Here is a 17,442-nt window from a genome sequence, read left to right as displayed (position 1 = left end):
AAGCATATATAAGTGATGAGTAGAGTGCTACATGTTTAGAGATATATCGTATTAAACCGAGTTTGTCTGTCTCGAAGTTGTTTCACCCCTTTGTGAAACAAATTATCTTAAAAATGAGTGAGATCAGAAATGGTTGGAATAATTACTGCTATGAGGCAAGTAATGACTGTTGATTGATGTGTGTGTGTGTGTGTGTGTGTGTGTGTGTGTGTGTGTGTGTGTGTGTGTGTGTGTGTTTTGGGCAGTTTGTTTTGCGGAACTATCCTAAAAACTTGTCCGCCTCATTGAGATCGACTAATTCACCTTCGAGTGACAGGGTTTATACAAATGTTACCTCTAGACTACATTCGAATCCAGATATTTCCAACCGATGGGTAATTATAATTTTTTCAATTGTGCTTTGGCGACGCTCTTAAAATAAGCGATCGATCTTTATCTTTCCGAAAAGAACCGACATCACTTTATATGTAAAGTATGCAAGTGGCATATTTGAAATATAAAAAATACCATTTGCAAGAGTTTGCCACTATTAGAAAATATTTAAAGAACCGAAAGATATCAAACTGCTATATGCGATGTGATGATTGAATAAACAACATAATGATAAAAAAAATTGCTGAAAGAGTAACGGATTTCATTCGTTCCAACATATCATTAATAGGCAAGTGAATTGCTATAAACAGTAAGTTCCTTTTGATAGGAAATATGAATAAGCACAATGCACTTGCTCATACATACTGTGTTGTTACTGAGACAGTTTTTGGCACACAAAAAAGTAGTATCCAATTTGATATATACCTTATTCCACGGATATGGTTCTGAATGATATTTACTCGTCCATGAACTAAAGGCCGCTATTGAAAACACATTTGCAAATTACAAAAAAAGCACCGCAAAATGAAAGTGCTGTAAAACTTTGAAGATATTCACAAAAGTTCAGTAACTGTTCGGAACAATGGTGGCATCACTGGCTTATATACGTGGGCTGTTCAATAAGTAATAAGACTAATTTTACTGTGGCGAAACCACTCATCACAATATTAATTTCTGTGGAATAAAGAAATGTTGCTGTATGTATTAACGAAAGAGGTTTATAGATGGCGTATACGGGCTGATGAGCCAGAGTGTCACGTGACTAAACGCAAGTGCTCATCGGCGCGCCTACGAGGTGCGACCAGTCTTCGAAATGGAAACGTCCTTGGAACAGCGTTATGCGATTAAATTTTGTGTGCGTTTGCAAAAATCGGCATCGGACACTTTTAACATGATACGCGAAGCTTTCCACGATGAAACAATGTCGAGGGCAAGTGTTTTTCGCTGGCATAAAACTTTTAAGGAAGGAAGGCAAAATGTGAAAGATCTTGAACGTGAGGGAAGACCTTCAACGTCCATCACAGAGACAATGATCAACACAGCAGCGATTATCATCAAGCACGTCAAAAGGAAGCGTCCATTGCTGAAGAATGGCTTCTTATTGCACCACGATAATGCAAAGCTACATATTGCTGGTTGTGTAGTGGACGTTTTGCAGAAGAACAACACAGATATCCTACCACATCCTCCATACAGTCCTGATCTCGCACCGTGCGATTTCTGGCTGTTTCCTCAGCTCAAGAAACCACTAAAAGGCCGCCATTTCGAAAGCAACAAAGCATGTGTAAAAGCTGCGGAGGCGGTTTTGAAAGAACTCTCAAAAAACGGACTCTCACATGTGTTTAAGCAGTGGACGCAACGTTGGGACAAATGCATCGCGTCTCACAGTAGTTACTTCGAAAAAGACCATGTAAATGATGACGATTAAAGGTAATCTGTTTTCTGTATAAATATAGTCTTATTACTTATTGAACAGCCTACGTATATTACTTCTGTAAGTAACCATTTCGAAAAAGAATAAATTAGAATACTGTATATCGATTAAAAGCGTTTGTTGACTTTATAGCCACACCTTGAACATTTTATATTTGGAAGTTCTTGTCGTGCCCTAACTAAGAAAAGTCGCCGTTTCACTTAGAATGACGATGCTATATATTTCTCGCAAGTTGAGTTAATTGTGCAGGAATGAAATGAATGATAATTTGACACGAATCGCGATTGAATCCAACAAGAAGACCAATCTGAATCAAAATCATTCTGTAATATTAATTAGGTGGGATCAATAATAAGTGTAACTCTCGTACTTATGATTATGTGGAGTTCCGACGCTTATTATACATGATTCATCAAACATCACTAGAAAAATAACTCATAATTAACTCAAGCCATAACCTGTGCGATTAGTTGCCAGTTGTTTGTCAGATCTATAGACGGAATTTGTAATGGTAAAGAATACGATTAAAAAAAAAAAAAAAAACAGACAGAAAAGAACAAAGGAAGAAAAAAATTATGTAAACCACAAACAAAACCACTTAAATAGACTTACATTTGTAGTCAGCTGGGAAGATAGAGTGATTACTTTTTCATTCGCTTGCTCCAAATCTTTCTTTAGTTTTCTAATTTCGTAAGCTTGTTTCTCTTCGGCCTAAAACGTTATATTAAGATTTTTAGGATCAAAGGCGTGTCATGTCATATCATTTAGATAAATTCGACATTTTATAAACAGCTAGATAATAACAAAATGATTTCTATTTTCAACCTTGGCTCAGGCATATTTTCTTATTATTATTCTTCTTTCCTCCTGGAAAAAAAAAAAAACTTCGCATTTTTAAGCATAGAACTTAGAAAACACGACCATTAAAAAACCTACAATAATACTAGTTATGATGAACATGAAATGGTAGTTTACCATATTTGCTTATCGCCTTTCAACTATTCACTATAGATGGAAATGCACTCAACTTGACGCGATTAAGGAAGGAAACCGATTTCAAAACACTAAAATGAAAGGTGTTGCCTCCTAAAAAAAGAAGACTGCGAATAAAAAGGACGTCAGATGCCATTTCCTACTGATGGCAAATTTACACTAAGCTTTATGAAGAATGGCAAACTAAGCAGCGTTTTGTATAATGATTAAGATGATGTATTTGCGCGTGTGTGTGTGCAACACAAAGCGATATACATCGACATTGGAGAAAATTACAATGTTAAAAATGTTATGGATATATACTCAGCCAAAACCCTAGAATCATTTTCTGATTAAAACTGTATACGCAATTCTTTCTTTCTTTCTCTCTCTTTCTCTCTCTCCTTATACAATAACTGTATTTGTTTTTCCTACTATTAGAGAGCTTCCTCGCAATTACTAGTCATTGAACACCATACGATTTTTTAAAAAACATTTTTTTTTCACTTACCTGATTTGCTTAATCTCCTGCATTTGCTTACTTTAACAGTATCCCCTGTCGTTCAGTCGATAACGACGATACCTTTTGGTTCCAAAAGACATAAGTTGAAATCCCGTCTAGGGCACGCGAAGAAATTTTTATAACTCTTCAACTGAAGGCGAATTATCCAATCTTATACGCGATGCCAGAGTTTGTTTTTACATTAAAAGAACCAAATCTACCTGATAACACACACAGTTAAATAAAAAAAAAATAGATCTGAGAGGTAGATAAAGGAATATGACAGTTCGGTGCCTATAGACGTTCTCATATTTCCTCCGCATGGATTTATATTTATTATTCACATAAATAGGGATATGCGATAGTGCAATTCTCGACCAAAAGATGATGCTCGGACTTTGTCCAACGCGAACTGCATTTTTTCTTTTCTTTTTTTTTAATTTTTAATTAATTTATTTTTGTATTACAGAGAGCTATTTTATAATTTTTATGACTTATACACGGTACACCGATATCTTCAAGATCACATCTCGCATATAATATGTAACAAGTTGACATAAATGACATTAGAATCCTGGAGAAATTAATTTATGCTGGGAGGTATATGAAAGTGTTGCAGTTATACAAGGTATAATTTATAAATCTCTGTTGGAAACTCTTTTATAAATTTTGACTAGTGACAGATTTTACTTTTAATCAGCTCCAAAATAATGCTTTTTAATGGTAATTTTTCATTTCAGGTTCTTTAAAAAAAAGGAATTTAATTGAATACATACCGCGCTGAAGGTAATTCTTTACTATACCATATAATCAAAATATTATGGCCACTATTTTAATAGTTTGTAGGCGCCCCTCTTGTTGCCAGAACTGTTCGTCACTGGCGTAGTATGCACTCTATAAGACCTTTGAACGTTGCAGGAGATATGCTGTACCATTGTCAGTTTTGCTTTTCACAGATATGCGAATGTTTGGGGCGGGGAAGGATTGAGACGCCGGATCTCTCGATCCACGATGATCCAGAGATGTTCTGTGGGTTTCAAATATGGAGAATTTCATTATGATAAAACCTGAAAGTTACGGTTGTGTTTGGCGAACCACTCGCGAACGATACCGGCAGCATGATACGGCGCATTATCCTGGAAAACTTCTGCCATCTGGGAAGACAGTGACAATGAAGAGATGTACTCGATCAGCCACAATGCATAGGTACGTTGTAGAATTCATAGTACGATTTACGTGTATCAGGGCTCCAAGTGATTTCCAGATAAATATCCCCCATTTCATAATGTTGTTCCTTCCTGTCTGTTTTTTTTAGACCATTACATCGGGACAGGTGAGGAGAATGGCTTCAGGAAAGGCAGATAATAGATATGTTCAAAACTAACTCAAACAAATTAAAAAAAAAAACGGAACTAGATGAATAAAAGACGACTGAATTCAACTGTCCATATCAATGGCATTTAAAGACATAAAAATGCATGCATTTAGGCTAACAGACAAAAACCAATAGGCAGTCTTCTAAAATTCTAGTGCAAATTATAAAACCATTCTGGATGAAAGTTACATGAAAATATATAAAAATAAAAAAAGAGGTCAGATGATTTCAAAATCAGTTAAGTACAGGGCTGTGATATTTCCTCCATAGTTCTTCTCAATTCGGTATGCAAATTTCGCAGAAAAAAAAAAAAAAACCCATAGCTTTTAGTGGAAAAGATTTTGAACGCTGTAAACTAAACCTGAATGAAAAACCCACAGAGCAAATATGATAATCTAAACACTTAGGAAGTACTTAGTAGCCTTTCCTCAGTCCAGATACAGAAAGCGATTTGGAGAGTTAAAAGCAGTAATTTTTAAGGGGAGGAATTCTATATCTTCATTTCGTTTTAAATATATAAAGAAAGAAGAATTCTTCAGCAACTTTATACAGAATTTACATCCTGAAACCAACTCTTAAATTTAGCAGTAAGAAATGGATATGGAGAAAAACAAGAGGATAGCGGAAATAAGGATTATGAGACCACTTGCTGGATATAAAATATTTGATAAAAGCAAATATATAAATGGATAGATATTGGAGAAAATATTAGAAGAAACTATCATAAACAGAAATTAAAAGAATTAGACCAACAGATCTCGAGACCAAAATGGTCTCACTGGCTTTATATAGCATCATAGAATCATTTGGGATATAAATATATAAAATACATATTACTATGTGCAATAGTAATAATAGCAATTTAAACAGATCGATATTAACGGAGATCATGCTAAAATAGTACATGAAAAATAAATTAAAAGACGATTTATCTTATAATACACTATTTCATATTTGAGATTTGCATTGTAACAATTAGTTTATGTGATACAGTGCGTAGATTTTAGTTAGTTACAGGAAAAGTAGTTATACAAATGTAAAACCACCTAACCATCATGATCTGAGAAGACATGATGGTTTCAATTAATTATGTCTTTTCACTAATAAGCTTTGCGTGGGCAAACTACGTTATCGTATATAAGTGTGCGCATTATACAAGTGCATGTGCATTAAAAAAAAAAAAGAACTATTTGGATAAATAACATGCAAAGGATAAGAGAAAGAATACTAAAAGTCATTTACTTTTGAGTTATCTTTGAGATAAACCACCTCGTCGAAGATACGTCGTAGCTGAACAAAATAAAAACTGATTTAATATCAAAACATCAACAAAGAAATAATCTGTTGATTTAAATTGACTGATAATTAAAAAAAATAAAAATAAATACATTCATTTGTGATTGTAAATGGTATATAACTGATAGATGAGATATTATTTGCTGTCCCTCTATTGGAGATAAAATTTGCTAAGCGTGCTTTGTTGATGCCGTCGTTCAATCGCGATAAAAATGACGAATGCGGTGTAAGCCAAAAAGACATTTAGTCGATCAGGCTAAACTGAATGAGTTCTAGGGATCTAATTTATGGAAAAGTCCTGTAGACCTTTTATGACCGAGGCTGCAAGGAACATTATTTTCTTCTCAAGAACTGAAGCATATCTATCGTTTATAATGGTAAAAATTATTAGCATTTTAATTGACGAATGATAGCTTGTTCCAGATATATATGCAATTTGTTTTCCTCACTAGTGTGTCCATATACCATTTTTAGAGTCATGGTGCAGTATACCACATTTAGCATCACAATAACGGTCTTTAGGTTCCCCAATTAAAGACTTAGAAAAACACCTCTACCTCCGTATGCTACCGACTAACTCACCGTTTTGTTTGAAAAGACCCGATAAGGGTTCCTCAAGTCGTAGACGGGATTCAAACCCGGGTCATTTTCAACCAAATGGGGGGAGGGTCGTCTATACCAGCTGAGGTACGGAGGCTTATTTGTGAATTGGGTTTTATTAATATGAACAGCAGATTGACCAATCACTCTTAAAGAACTTCACCGTCTAAACACAGGGACAGTGTATTCGTAATACAATGTAGAGTTGAACTTTCCCGGAGAAACATTATCACAAAATCACAGTATGCCTAGCGCAATAGACCCGTTTATTAATAATTACATTTTATTGATTGAGCAGTGTAATATTACGGGATTCAAACCCGGGTCTAGAACCTGTTTAAAACTGAATAACCAACCGGTTATTCAGTTTTAAACAGGATCTGAATTGTCAGTGCTTACTGTTACATATTTTGGACTAATTTAAGACGAAAGACAGAGGTTTCTTTAAAATAATCCTTACGAGATTTATTAATGTTCATACAGGACAGAACCCGATGTGTCAGTAAAGTAATGATGCGGAAGGTAAGACTCAGTAGTGGGATTCCATAACTGATACCACTTATCCTAGTATAACAAGAAACAGAGCACTAGGAGAATGGTATAGTTTCCGTATAAAAGCAAACTAGCTAAATTAACCGTATGTAATTCAAAGCATCGCGTGTTTCATTGGCAATTCGAAGTGCTACATTCGTGCACATGTAATGCTATTATAAGATGGTTTCAACATCCTTCCCATTTAAACTGCAACACGTTCAAGTCAGGAATGCGTGAAAAGGGCTTGAAAACAATATTTTGTAGTTTCCAGTAATTTTTTTTCCATATTCTGTAAAGTGAATAAGATAAAATTAGACATGTGTAAATGAAGTGAAAAAGGTAAAATTAAAGGAACTCTCGTTATGTATCCTTTGGATAATAATCTGATTGCAGTGAATGGTGGATAGATGGTTTAATTTCCTACTTTATGGAGTTAAATATATTCTGTTATTTCTATAACGGTTTACATCGAGATAAAATAATATGACGGAGACGAATGCAAAGCAAAAAATCAGGAAACTATGCGTACATCATGCATTTTTATACCACTGATTAATAGTATTAATAGTAGTATATACACACATGCACACACACTTTCTGTGTGTGTGTGTGTGTGTGTGTGTGTGTGTGTGTGTGTGTGTGTGTGTGTGTGTGTGTGTGTGTGTGTGTGTGTGTGTGTGTGTGTGTGTGTGTCATAAACGCTGGTTGATGCATATAATATAAACCCAACTTTTTGACTTAGGAAAAAAAAAGTGTCGGAGAGGAATGGAGAAGATATAGACCAATTTTTGAGGTCACAAAAATATAATAAATCATCTAGGATGACGTCTTATGAAAAAATGGTTCAGCCAACTAGGAGTACAACAGCTGTATTAAATAAGAAATGCATTAGACGTATTGCATTAAAAATATGCAATATGCACCGCTGTGCACACTAAAAACTACAACAAAAATCCTGTAAATTTTTGTTGTAGCATCATGAACAGTGAGAAACACGGCATATTGGATAAAATCAGGACTATCCAAGCAAGTAGTATGCCGGAGTTCCCCTCCAGATACGGACATGTAGTAAAGAAGAAGACAGTTATTTTTTATATTATTAACTAATTCAGTAAAGAACTTTATTTTTACATTTGTTAAATATTCTTTCAATGCATTAGAAATACGATTCTACGCCGCAAACGACTCTGTACAATGCCATTTGTGATTATATTTTAATAGAACACTTAAAAATAATTTGAAAATTCAAAATTGAAAAATAATTAAAAATTTAAAAATAAGAAAAATCAATGCTACAATAACTACTTGGTGGACAAAAAAAGCCTATGCACTCCCCCATGTTTTTAATCTATTACCTACATTTGTTCTCATTCGTGGTAATATAGTAATAGAAATAAATTTATTATAGCAGCATTTCTTTTTGTGGAACCATTCCTCTCTCTCTCTCTCTCTCTCTCTCTCTCTTTGTGTCTTTTATCCCCCTCCAAAACTCTCCATATTTCGGGCCCTAAGCTAACTGTTGAAGAAGAGAGAAATGATTACAGTGGAATTAGTACTGGAACTCTACTTGAAGCCATGTCTAATAACCTTGATGTAGAGAATGTGAATACGTAAAGCACTCACTATTTTATATTTGAGTAGCTAGAAAAAGTTCCAACATAAAGAATTTCTCAAACGCCATTTTATTCTCCAGATGGAAATTCATTGATCTGAAAATTAGCGAGCAGCGGTTTCCACCCTTAGAGGTCCTCAATAAGTGAGCTCATGGACATTTATTTAAAAAAAAAAAATGCTTTCAGTGACTCCTGGCATAGACCGTGGTGTTGTTGAGTGCACGCACTGGTGAGTGGTTGAGACACAATAGGTTTAGTAATCTTTACCCCAAACTTGGCCCCCTCAAAAGGCTGCTAAAACAACATCTTTCTAAAGGAAGTGTACGTAAAGCCTGGAATATGGCACTAAATGTCTTAACAGGCAGAGTGATTATGCTGAAAAATAGCATACAGATTTATAACTTTAATTTCCAAGTATCGTTAAAAAGTCCTCCAACAAAATAAAAATGTTATCTTCATTTTCGGACATTCCTATAGTTCCAAATGATAAAAGGCGCACAATATGTCTACTTCTAATTGATCTATAATAATAAAAAAAAGTTCATATAAGTTAACATAAAAATTAAAAGTATAATTATTCAAATAATTTCCAAAAAAGAATCACATTTGCCATTTTTGTGATTTTATTTTTTTAAAAATTTTTATAAAAGAGAGAGGTTTAAAAGACTACATCTTGAATAAATTATTTATAAAGAGATAATAACATGTCCGTTTCTCACTATGCAGACACAGCGAAGGGTATGTAAGCTTTGTAAGCTATGCTGTCCCTTTCAAAATGTATGTAGAAGCTTCATAAAGCAAACATCAGCTTATTTATTGGCGAGAAATGGATATTGTTTATATTAATTTTTAAATAATTTAATTATCGAGACAGCCATTTTATGGTAATTCTTTAGGATTAATAATTATCATATTTGTAAATGAGTATGTTTGAACACAGTAGTTAAATTTTCTATTTTTAATTATTACTCATTTGAATATTTCAAAACTAGGAAGTAAAAAAAAAAAAAAAAAAAAAAAGGAAGCGTATATGCATTTTTGTCAGTGTGCTATAAGAGCAGATTGGTGCAATTACTATCTAGTGTCTTCATTTTCATCTGCCAGAAATTTCTTTTGCGCAGTAATTGCTTTTCAAGCCCTATACCATTAAAGTTAAGAAAGTTATCTTTTTTTGTTGCTGTTCATTTTATTCGCGTGAATTATTAACGCTAGACAAGTTTAATTGTGAGTGAAGCAAAGGAAGTCATGTACGTAACCTAGACGGTTGTAAACATGAAATTAAATTTCTGCTAAGAATAGATGTCTTTAAATTAACAAAGCATATTATTTTAAAAAAAATGTAAATAAATTGCCCGCTAGTGAATTTGCAATTATAGCAGTTAGTATTTCTTTTAATCGTTGCAACAGATCATGTCTTCTCAACAATAATACAAATAACACCGAACTATCATTCATTTTTTTATGTCAATCCCAAGCACAAAAGGCTATTAGCTAACAATACTTTAATATTAATATCATGGGTAGGCTAAGAATTAGAATAAGATTAAACTTATCATTAGATTTCTAACACTTATTAACTTAGTTTAACCTTTAATAATAACAGTTATTATAATACGAAGCTTTATAGGAAGAATAATGAAATACCTCTAAATGAAATTTTAAAAAATACTTTATTTTATTTTATTTTTTTTTTTTTAAATTTCTCAATGTTTTTATTTTACTTCGATTTTAAGACTGATACTTTGCCAAAGAAAACACAGAATTTTTTTTTTTCATGTTTGAATTCAAATTACATTATGCTAATCATCGGTATCACTTAGTAAGATGGTTTTAAGTATCCTTCATTCTTATTTAAACATGGAGTACTTGCAGTAAAACCCATTAAATCCTTACAGCAGAGAGGCAGTTTCACATTAATCTACATGTACCATGAAATATCAGAAGGCAGCATTATACAGAGGCCTTGCAGATCTTCATTGAATGAACGGATTGTTTTCTAGTGTGGAAGCTGAGGTACGAGTATGTTTATATCGGTGCAATCGAAGAGGATTGTTTTTGAGGTACCATTTCTTTAGTAATAAGCTCTCCACAGAAATTAATTTTATTAGGAATTTTTTCCAAGTCATTTTTCCAAGACATGTTTTAGATCAAGCTAGCAATCAGCTAGTCAAACGAACCTGATGGATAATTGTAGTTCTATTGATACGTCCATCTTTGACGGACTTTTCCTATCCAGAGATGATCGGTTTTAGCATTGATAATAAAATCTGTGTGTGTGTGTGTGTGTGCGTGCGTGCGCGCGCGCATTTTCCTCCCAATAGTAACCCTACCAATAGGTAATTTATTCCTACATGTGCCATTGCATACAATGCTTATATTACATGTAGCTTACAAGTACTGATTAACATTTATATTTCAAGTAATTTCAATACGAAATTTAACTTTGGACCCTTTTTTTTTTTTTTTTTTTAAGGAACAGTTTTACCACCTGTGCAATTAATGCTGCCATCTGCTGGGTATAACTGTAAAAACTTTTGAGGAATGAGACAGAAGTAGTGACATCAACACAAAATTTTATCGGCGTCCGATAGCCCAGTGGTTCTTAACCTTTTAATAGTCGCATCCCCCAAGTATCCTAAAATATTTTCGGGCCCCCGCCCTAGCTTGTAGTAACATAATAATTATTTTTTTAAAAAATAGTGGTTTTACTTTTTGATTATAATGACAAAAAAAAATCAGAAAACAGAAATGAACTTTACTTAATATTATGTAAAAACTTTACCGTATTTATATTTAGGAAATCAAATAATGTTCTTTGTTTGCTCATTTTATTAGGGAGTAAATTTTAAGAAATAACAAATCAATAATACATCACTGAAAGTTAAAGTTTCGAAAAGTAATTGTACTCAAGTAGCACTTAACGACGTTAAGTTCTATGCATTCGTACTAGTATTGTTAAAAACTTCAAAGAATCACTGAAACAAGAGAGCCAAAAGGCTTCACTTCGGCGATGCACAATTATTCAAATTAAGTGGATATTGAATCCAACATTATTTCAAAGCCGAATAGAGAAACTACAAGAGTTTCGTGCCGAATATAGAAATAGAAACTATAAAAGTTTCGGCGGATCTAAGCGTAAGCAAACTCCTATATTCGGCACGAAACTCTTGTAGTTTCTCTATTTGGCTTTGAAATAATATTGGATTCAATATCCACTTCAGAGAATCACTTCTTTCACAGGTCCAGCAGGCAGATGTCACGACTTGCAGTGTTGCCAGCAGCGAAAAGTCAACTTGTAGCGCCACCACAAAAGAAACTACTGTATTAAACTGCATAATTCAAATTAATAATACAAAACGATAGAAGTTTAAAACAAAGTGAAATAACAGCAAAATATAATTATTTTAAGAGATTTCAAAGTTTTAAAAACTAGCAACGTTCTATAAAATTGCCGTAGCTCTCTCTCTCTCTCTCTCTCTCTAGCGGGGGGGGGGGGCGGCCCACCGGTTAAAAATCACTGCGATAGCCGACTCAAGGGATAAATATTAGCCATTTTGAATGGCCATTATTTGTATACAGTAAATAATGCTAAATGTTATAATATTCATTATACTTTATTTGTCATTTGAGGGGGGGAAATGCTATTTTTTATTTTAATTGTTGTAATTCCATTATAAATCTGAAATATCGATACATTCCAGTTAGTTGCAAAAATAAATTACAGCTTTTTATTTTATTTTTAGAACAGGTGTATCAAGTAGGATGGACTGCATTCACTATTTTTCATATCCCCCTACAGATTGTATCTATCTCTTGTTCTGAAAATTTCGTTTCGTTATACATTGGAATTTTGCCATTTTAAGCTTCAGAGGCCAAACTATATCAGTCTGTATACTTCGAACAGATAGGTGCTGTGATGCAAAGGGATGTTTAAAAAAAAGAAAAGTAAAGTGGACCCAATGAATATACAGTATTTTCTATTTAGTGTTAGCAAGTAATCCGGTGTAAGGAAGCAAAGTTTACAAAACATCCACTTTAGAATAATCAACCATGACAAATGCTGTTGACTGTCTCGTAAACTTCTGTATGAGAAAGGTACAAATTGAAACCTGGTATTTACAGTAAACACAGATGACTGCGGTCAAAATTTGCTCTTTTGCACCATCGCAATGCTCGACTTCATTCGGCCGATTCAACCATCGAAATAAGTCAAAAAGTTAAACTTCAAATTATTTCTGCCCACATTACAGTCCAGAACCTTGGTCTAAGTGATCCCTTTTTTTGTGTGTGTGCTACAAAATATATTTTTCACGCACGATGAAAGTGTAAAAGGCAGTGCCAACTTTGCTACAAGAATAATTGAAAGCATTCTTCTCATAATACAAAAAATTTGCACATTTTATCTTTCTAAGTTTAATAAAAATATGGTAGGAGATTAATTTCATCATCCAGTGTGGCATCACCACTCTGCTTACTGGAGGTGTGAAATGGCTTGAAAAAAAATTGTAGACCTATCTTGCATACGATAGTCTACATTTCACTTCTTTCACAGTTCCAGCAGGCAGATGTCACAGATGTCAGGCAGATAGAAGGAATTCACATATATATATATTTTTCTTAATTTTATTTCCTTAACTCAGACTTATAGTGACTTTCATTAACTTAAAACAGCAGCCAGCCTCCAAGTATTCGATTCCTAAGAAATAATGCAAAAAATCTCCTGACTTATTTTCTAAACGTTAGTCAAGTCTCTTATGCATCTTTAAGGTAAGTAAAAATTTAAGCCTTTCCTCGTTTATCAAATATATGAAAGCAATTGCAAAATAAATAGAATTAAAAACAGAAACGTATATGTAATGTAATGATACGTCATTTGAAAGTTAACACCGGGACGATCAAAACGAATTATGATTTAAGTCACATGACACCAGTCTAGCATGCTTTCTTCAGAACTGCTTCGAATTGAAACTCGAAAAATAAAAATGTTGGTAAGTACCATCGCAACAAAAACACATGAGGTATATTGAAACTTAGTTTATTCTAAATCATTATTAGTTTATTTATATATATAATCGTCAAACAAAGCTGGCGCATATAATTACAATTGGTCATATCACTTACCGATGAATACACGGATGATGAGGTGGAAACAAGTGACGAGGATGATCCATGGGCTAAATTAAAGAAAAATAATATATGATTAACAGACAACAAAGGTGCATGCATTTTAAAACTGATTAATTAATAACACTAAACCATCAAAATATTACATATACTTTGATGTTTTTTGGTTAACGATGAGGCCATACATGAAGACGATAAAAAGAAATATGTGGGAAGATAGGAAGAAAATAAACAAATAAATATACATAAAATGTATTTTCTAAAATTAATACATAAGGGGATGTTAAAGATCCATTATCATTTTATAGCCAAATAAAATGAAACTAGAAAAGTTTCAAAATTTCACAAGAGATTATGACAAATTACCTTTGGCATCGGAGTTGCCTTATCTTGTACCACTTAAAAGACACGAACTCCCCAGGAGCCCGCATATGCGACTTTTATTAGTGCACTGATTAGGATTCTGTCTCTAAATCTTAGTATTATAATTTCAGAAAATTTTGTTCAAATCATCGGCAGCGACACAGATAAACTTTAATTGATTACATTCGTGCTAATCCATTAATTATCCACGTACTTCAATACTTATTGGTTCTTCTGTGACACTCATCAAATTATCAATTCAATGAACCTATTTTTAATAGAATATTTTTAATATAATACTTACTGTCGTCTTCCTTTGTACCCGTTTTCGAAAGCAAGCCACCCATGTAATGGGATATTGAATTGGATCTCCTGCTGGTCATATGAGGTGTTGTTCCGGCAGATGATGGAATGATTGGACTAACGGGAGACAGGGGAAAGAAGTAACGGTGACCACTCTGGAAAATATGAATAAATAAACAAATATGTACATATATAAAACAGATGGCTAGGGCGATTACAATGACTATAATGACTATACAATGACTGTGACAGTTCACGCACACCACTGATATATATACAAGATGCATGCAACAATAACAAAAAAAAAAAAAAAAAAAAGAATCAGTAATAAGTCGGAGTAAAAGGTAGCTGTGTAAAAGGAGGCCCGTGTATCATATCCTTAATTACCTGTCTTTTTATGGCCGGTTTACTGTTTTATGAGATGAAAAACGATCAGTTTCTGGAAGGAAAACCTTTGCACTTCCTTAGAATTCCTTCCATTGAAAAATCCTTATAAACGATCTTGGCATCTTGTACGGGATTACAATCTAGGTCTTTTTCTACTAAAGAGCACGATACATTGAGTTACGAAGGCCCCCATAAAATACGCAGTACTTCATTTAATCATTCTGGCTCTGTTTTCAGTTGGCCTTACTGATTAAAGTAACAGAGAACAATAAGGCCAACCGAAAACAGAGCTTTAAACTAATTTAAAGCCGAACTGATTGATCTAACTGGAGAACATCCAATCTACCAACGATGTAGAATAGACATTCGCCATCCAATCTACGCCATCGCCATGGATTCGAATCCCCACTGTAGGCATGGGTTTTGTGAGTTTCTTTAGGAGGAGATGAGTTTCATCGCCTGGTGTGAGACCTTCATCCTGTTCTCTGGAGGACTGAAGTGGTTAGAAAATACCATATTTGGTCTCTAGAGCGGAGTTCTCTAGATTATCAACCTCTTAATCTATCCAAGGTAAAATAAAAAAAAAGGTGCTATTAGTTTCCGCTCTTTGGTGGATGGAATTAACTAAAAAATCACGTACATTAATAAGAAGTGTTATTTCTGGAAAGAAACAATGCTTCAATAATTCTCTGCGAATAAGAAAATATACACAAACTGCCATTTTGGATATCATACGGTGAGATTAATTTCCAAGAACAGTAATGGTTTGCAATTTATTGCATTCAAAAGTAATGCAAGCAATTAGAAGTTGCTAACTTGTAAAATTAATCTTCGGCAGAGATCAGTTTGTAGCGTACAGTGGAAAAGTGGAAACGAGCTACTGCAGTATTCTTAGTACGAATTACCTTTTTCGGGGGAGTTAAAAGTTAAAAAAAGTTTCATTTTTTTAACTTTTAGAGTAGCCTATTCACTTTTATTTATTTACTTGAAATTAACATAACTATTTTCCCCATACCATAAGACTAAATATCTAAATACATAAGACATATATTAGGTACACTCCCAATTATCTATCCATTAGATCCATTATTTTGTCCCAGACAGTGACATTTCTCCATTATAGATTGCATTAAAGAGTGAGGGATATTGCAAGTATATGCAAATTAACGATATAATGGGCCAACTACTAATTGCCTAAGCAACATATGATAGCTGACGTCAGACGTGTCGGTACAAGTATTATGCAAACAAACTGCAATCTGGTGAAAGTGTTCACGTGTCCATAGTAGTTGAAACCGGAATGATTAAACAATTAAAGGATCAATACGAAGGGAACTGTTTGGCTGAAGATAGTCTGTCATAGTTCAATCTCAGACAATTTCAAGATGTGACGCATTGGCCATCATCCCAGTGGACCCTACTTCCTGGAGTCTACAATATTTTGATGAGATGGTGTTAGGAGCGTTAAAAGAGATTCTACTTGGAAGTGTACCTAATAAACTAGCCACAAAGTGTGTATGTTTATTGTGTGTGTGTGTATGCGCGCGCGCGCGCGCGCGCGCGCGCGCGCACACACACACACACACACACACACACACACACACACACACACACACACACACACACACACACACACAATAAATACAATACAGCCCTGTGTATGTTGTGTACTTGTATTAGATATTCCATGTCCATTTTTTTAAAAAATTAAAATCAAGATAGGTACAGAACGAGTTGACAGCTTTTCAGAGGGAAATGAGAGATGCTAGTTTTGGGGATGGGGGAAGAGAAGAGAACTGTTTATTCATGTATTCCTAACTTTGCAATGTGTGGAAGACATAGAAGACCACATGTAACTCTGAGCTCAAAACACATTGAAAATACTTGCTGACAGAAGCCAACGCTGCTTGAGAAAATTAATTACCTTATCTTGCCACTAGTGTTTGGAGATGCGGGCAGCCATAGGCAATCCCATAAATGATTGCATGACACGTACATAGCTGTATGCTATGACTTTTCACAAAAGGACCACACCCCATTAAGCCTTTGTTAACGACAACGAATACATATCATCAAATGACATTGACTAATACACTGAATTGTGGAGCAGTGGAAATAGGTCCAGTCTAGACGTCTTTAGGTATGACGAATGTCTAGACTATCATCCATTTAATCTGGTTGTACTGTGCCAACGATAGGGTTTGGAGCTCACATTTAATGATGTTAAACTGCTTCTCCTAGTTTAATTGGATCCACTGGTTGCAGTAAATCAGTACATGAAAGCATGACTGTTATATCTGCATTTATGTGCTTAACAATTGTGGGTGTCCTACACTGTGACAATTTTACAGTTACCGACTTTATACCTTTCCAGTATGATAACGCTCCAAGTCAAAGCAGTGATTCTAGACATGTGGTTTGAAGAGAATAACATCAAATGGAACGAATTACAATGCAGCACTACGAAACGATTTATCAGAGAAGCTTGCTAAATGTTTTAAAGATGAGCAGAGCACAATACAATCATCTTTTTACCAAAAATTAGTAAAAACTTCAAAGTAGATGC

At 34.1% G+C, this 17,442-nt stretch overlaps 1 protein-coding gene across 1 annotated transcript in view; it reads right to left on the bottom strand.

The window, feature by feature from the left end:
* The window catches only part of LOC150104065 (uncharacterized), a 387,411-nt gene that overhangs the window by 221,586 nt on the left and 148,383 nt on the right, over positions 1–17,442 (bottom strand). The window contains 4 exon segments of the mRNA XM_090396391.1: positions 2,420–2,518; positions 5,899–5,946; positions 13,821–13,873; positions 14,491–14,644. Coding sequence (XP_090252517.1) covers positions 2,420–2,518; positions 5,899–5,946; positions 13,821–13,873; positions 14,491–14,644 — 354 coding nt within the window.

The sequence above is a fragment of the Typopeltis vanoorti genome, chromosome 8, assembly GCF_054136105.1.
Source record: "Typopeltis vanoorti isolate ZY-2024b chromosome 8, IOZ_Tvanoo_1.0, whole genome shotgun sequence".
Taxonomy (NCBI): Eukaryota; Metazoa; Arthropoda; class Arachnida; order Uropygi; family Thelyphonidae; genus Typopeltis; species Typopeltis vanoorti.
Note: the sequence above shows the minus strand (reverse complement) of the source record. Positions and strands in the feature narration are given on the sequence as shown.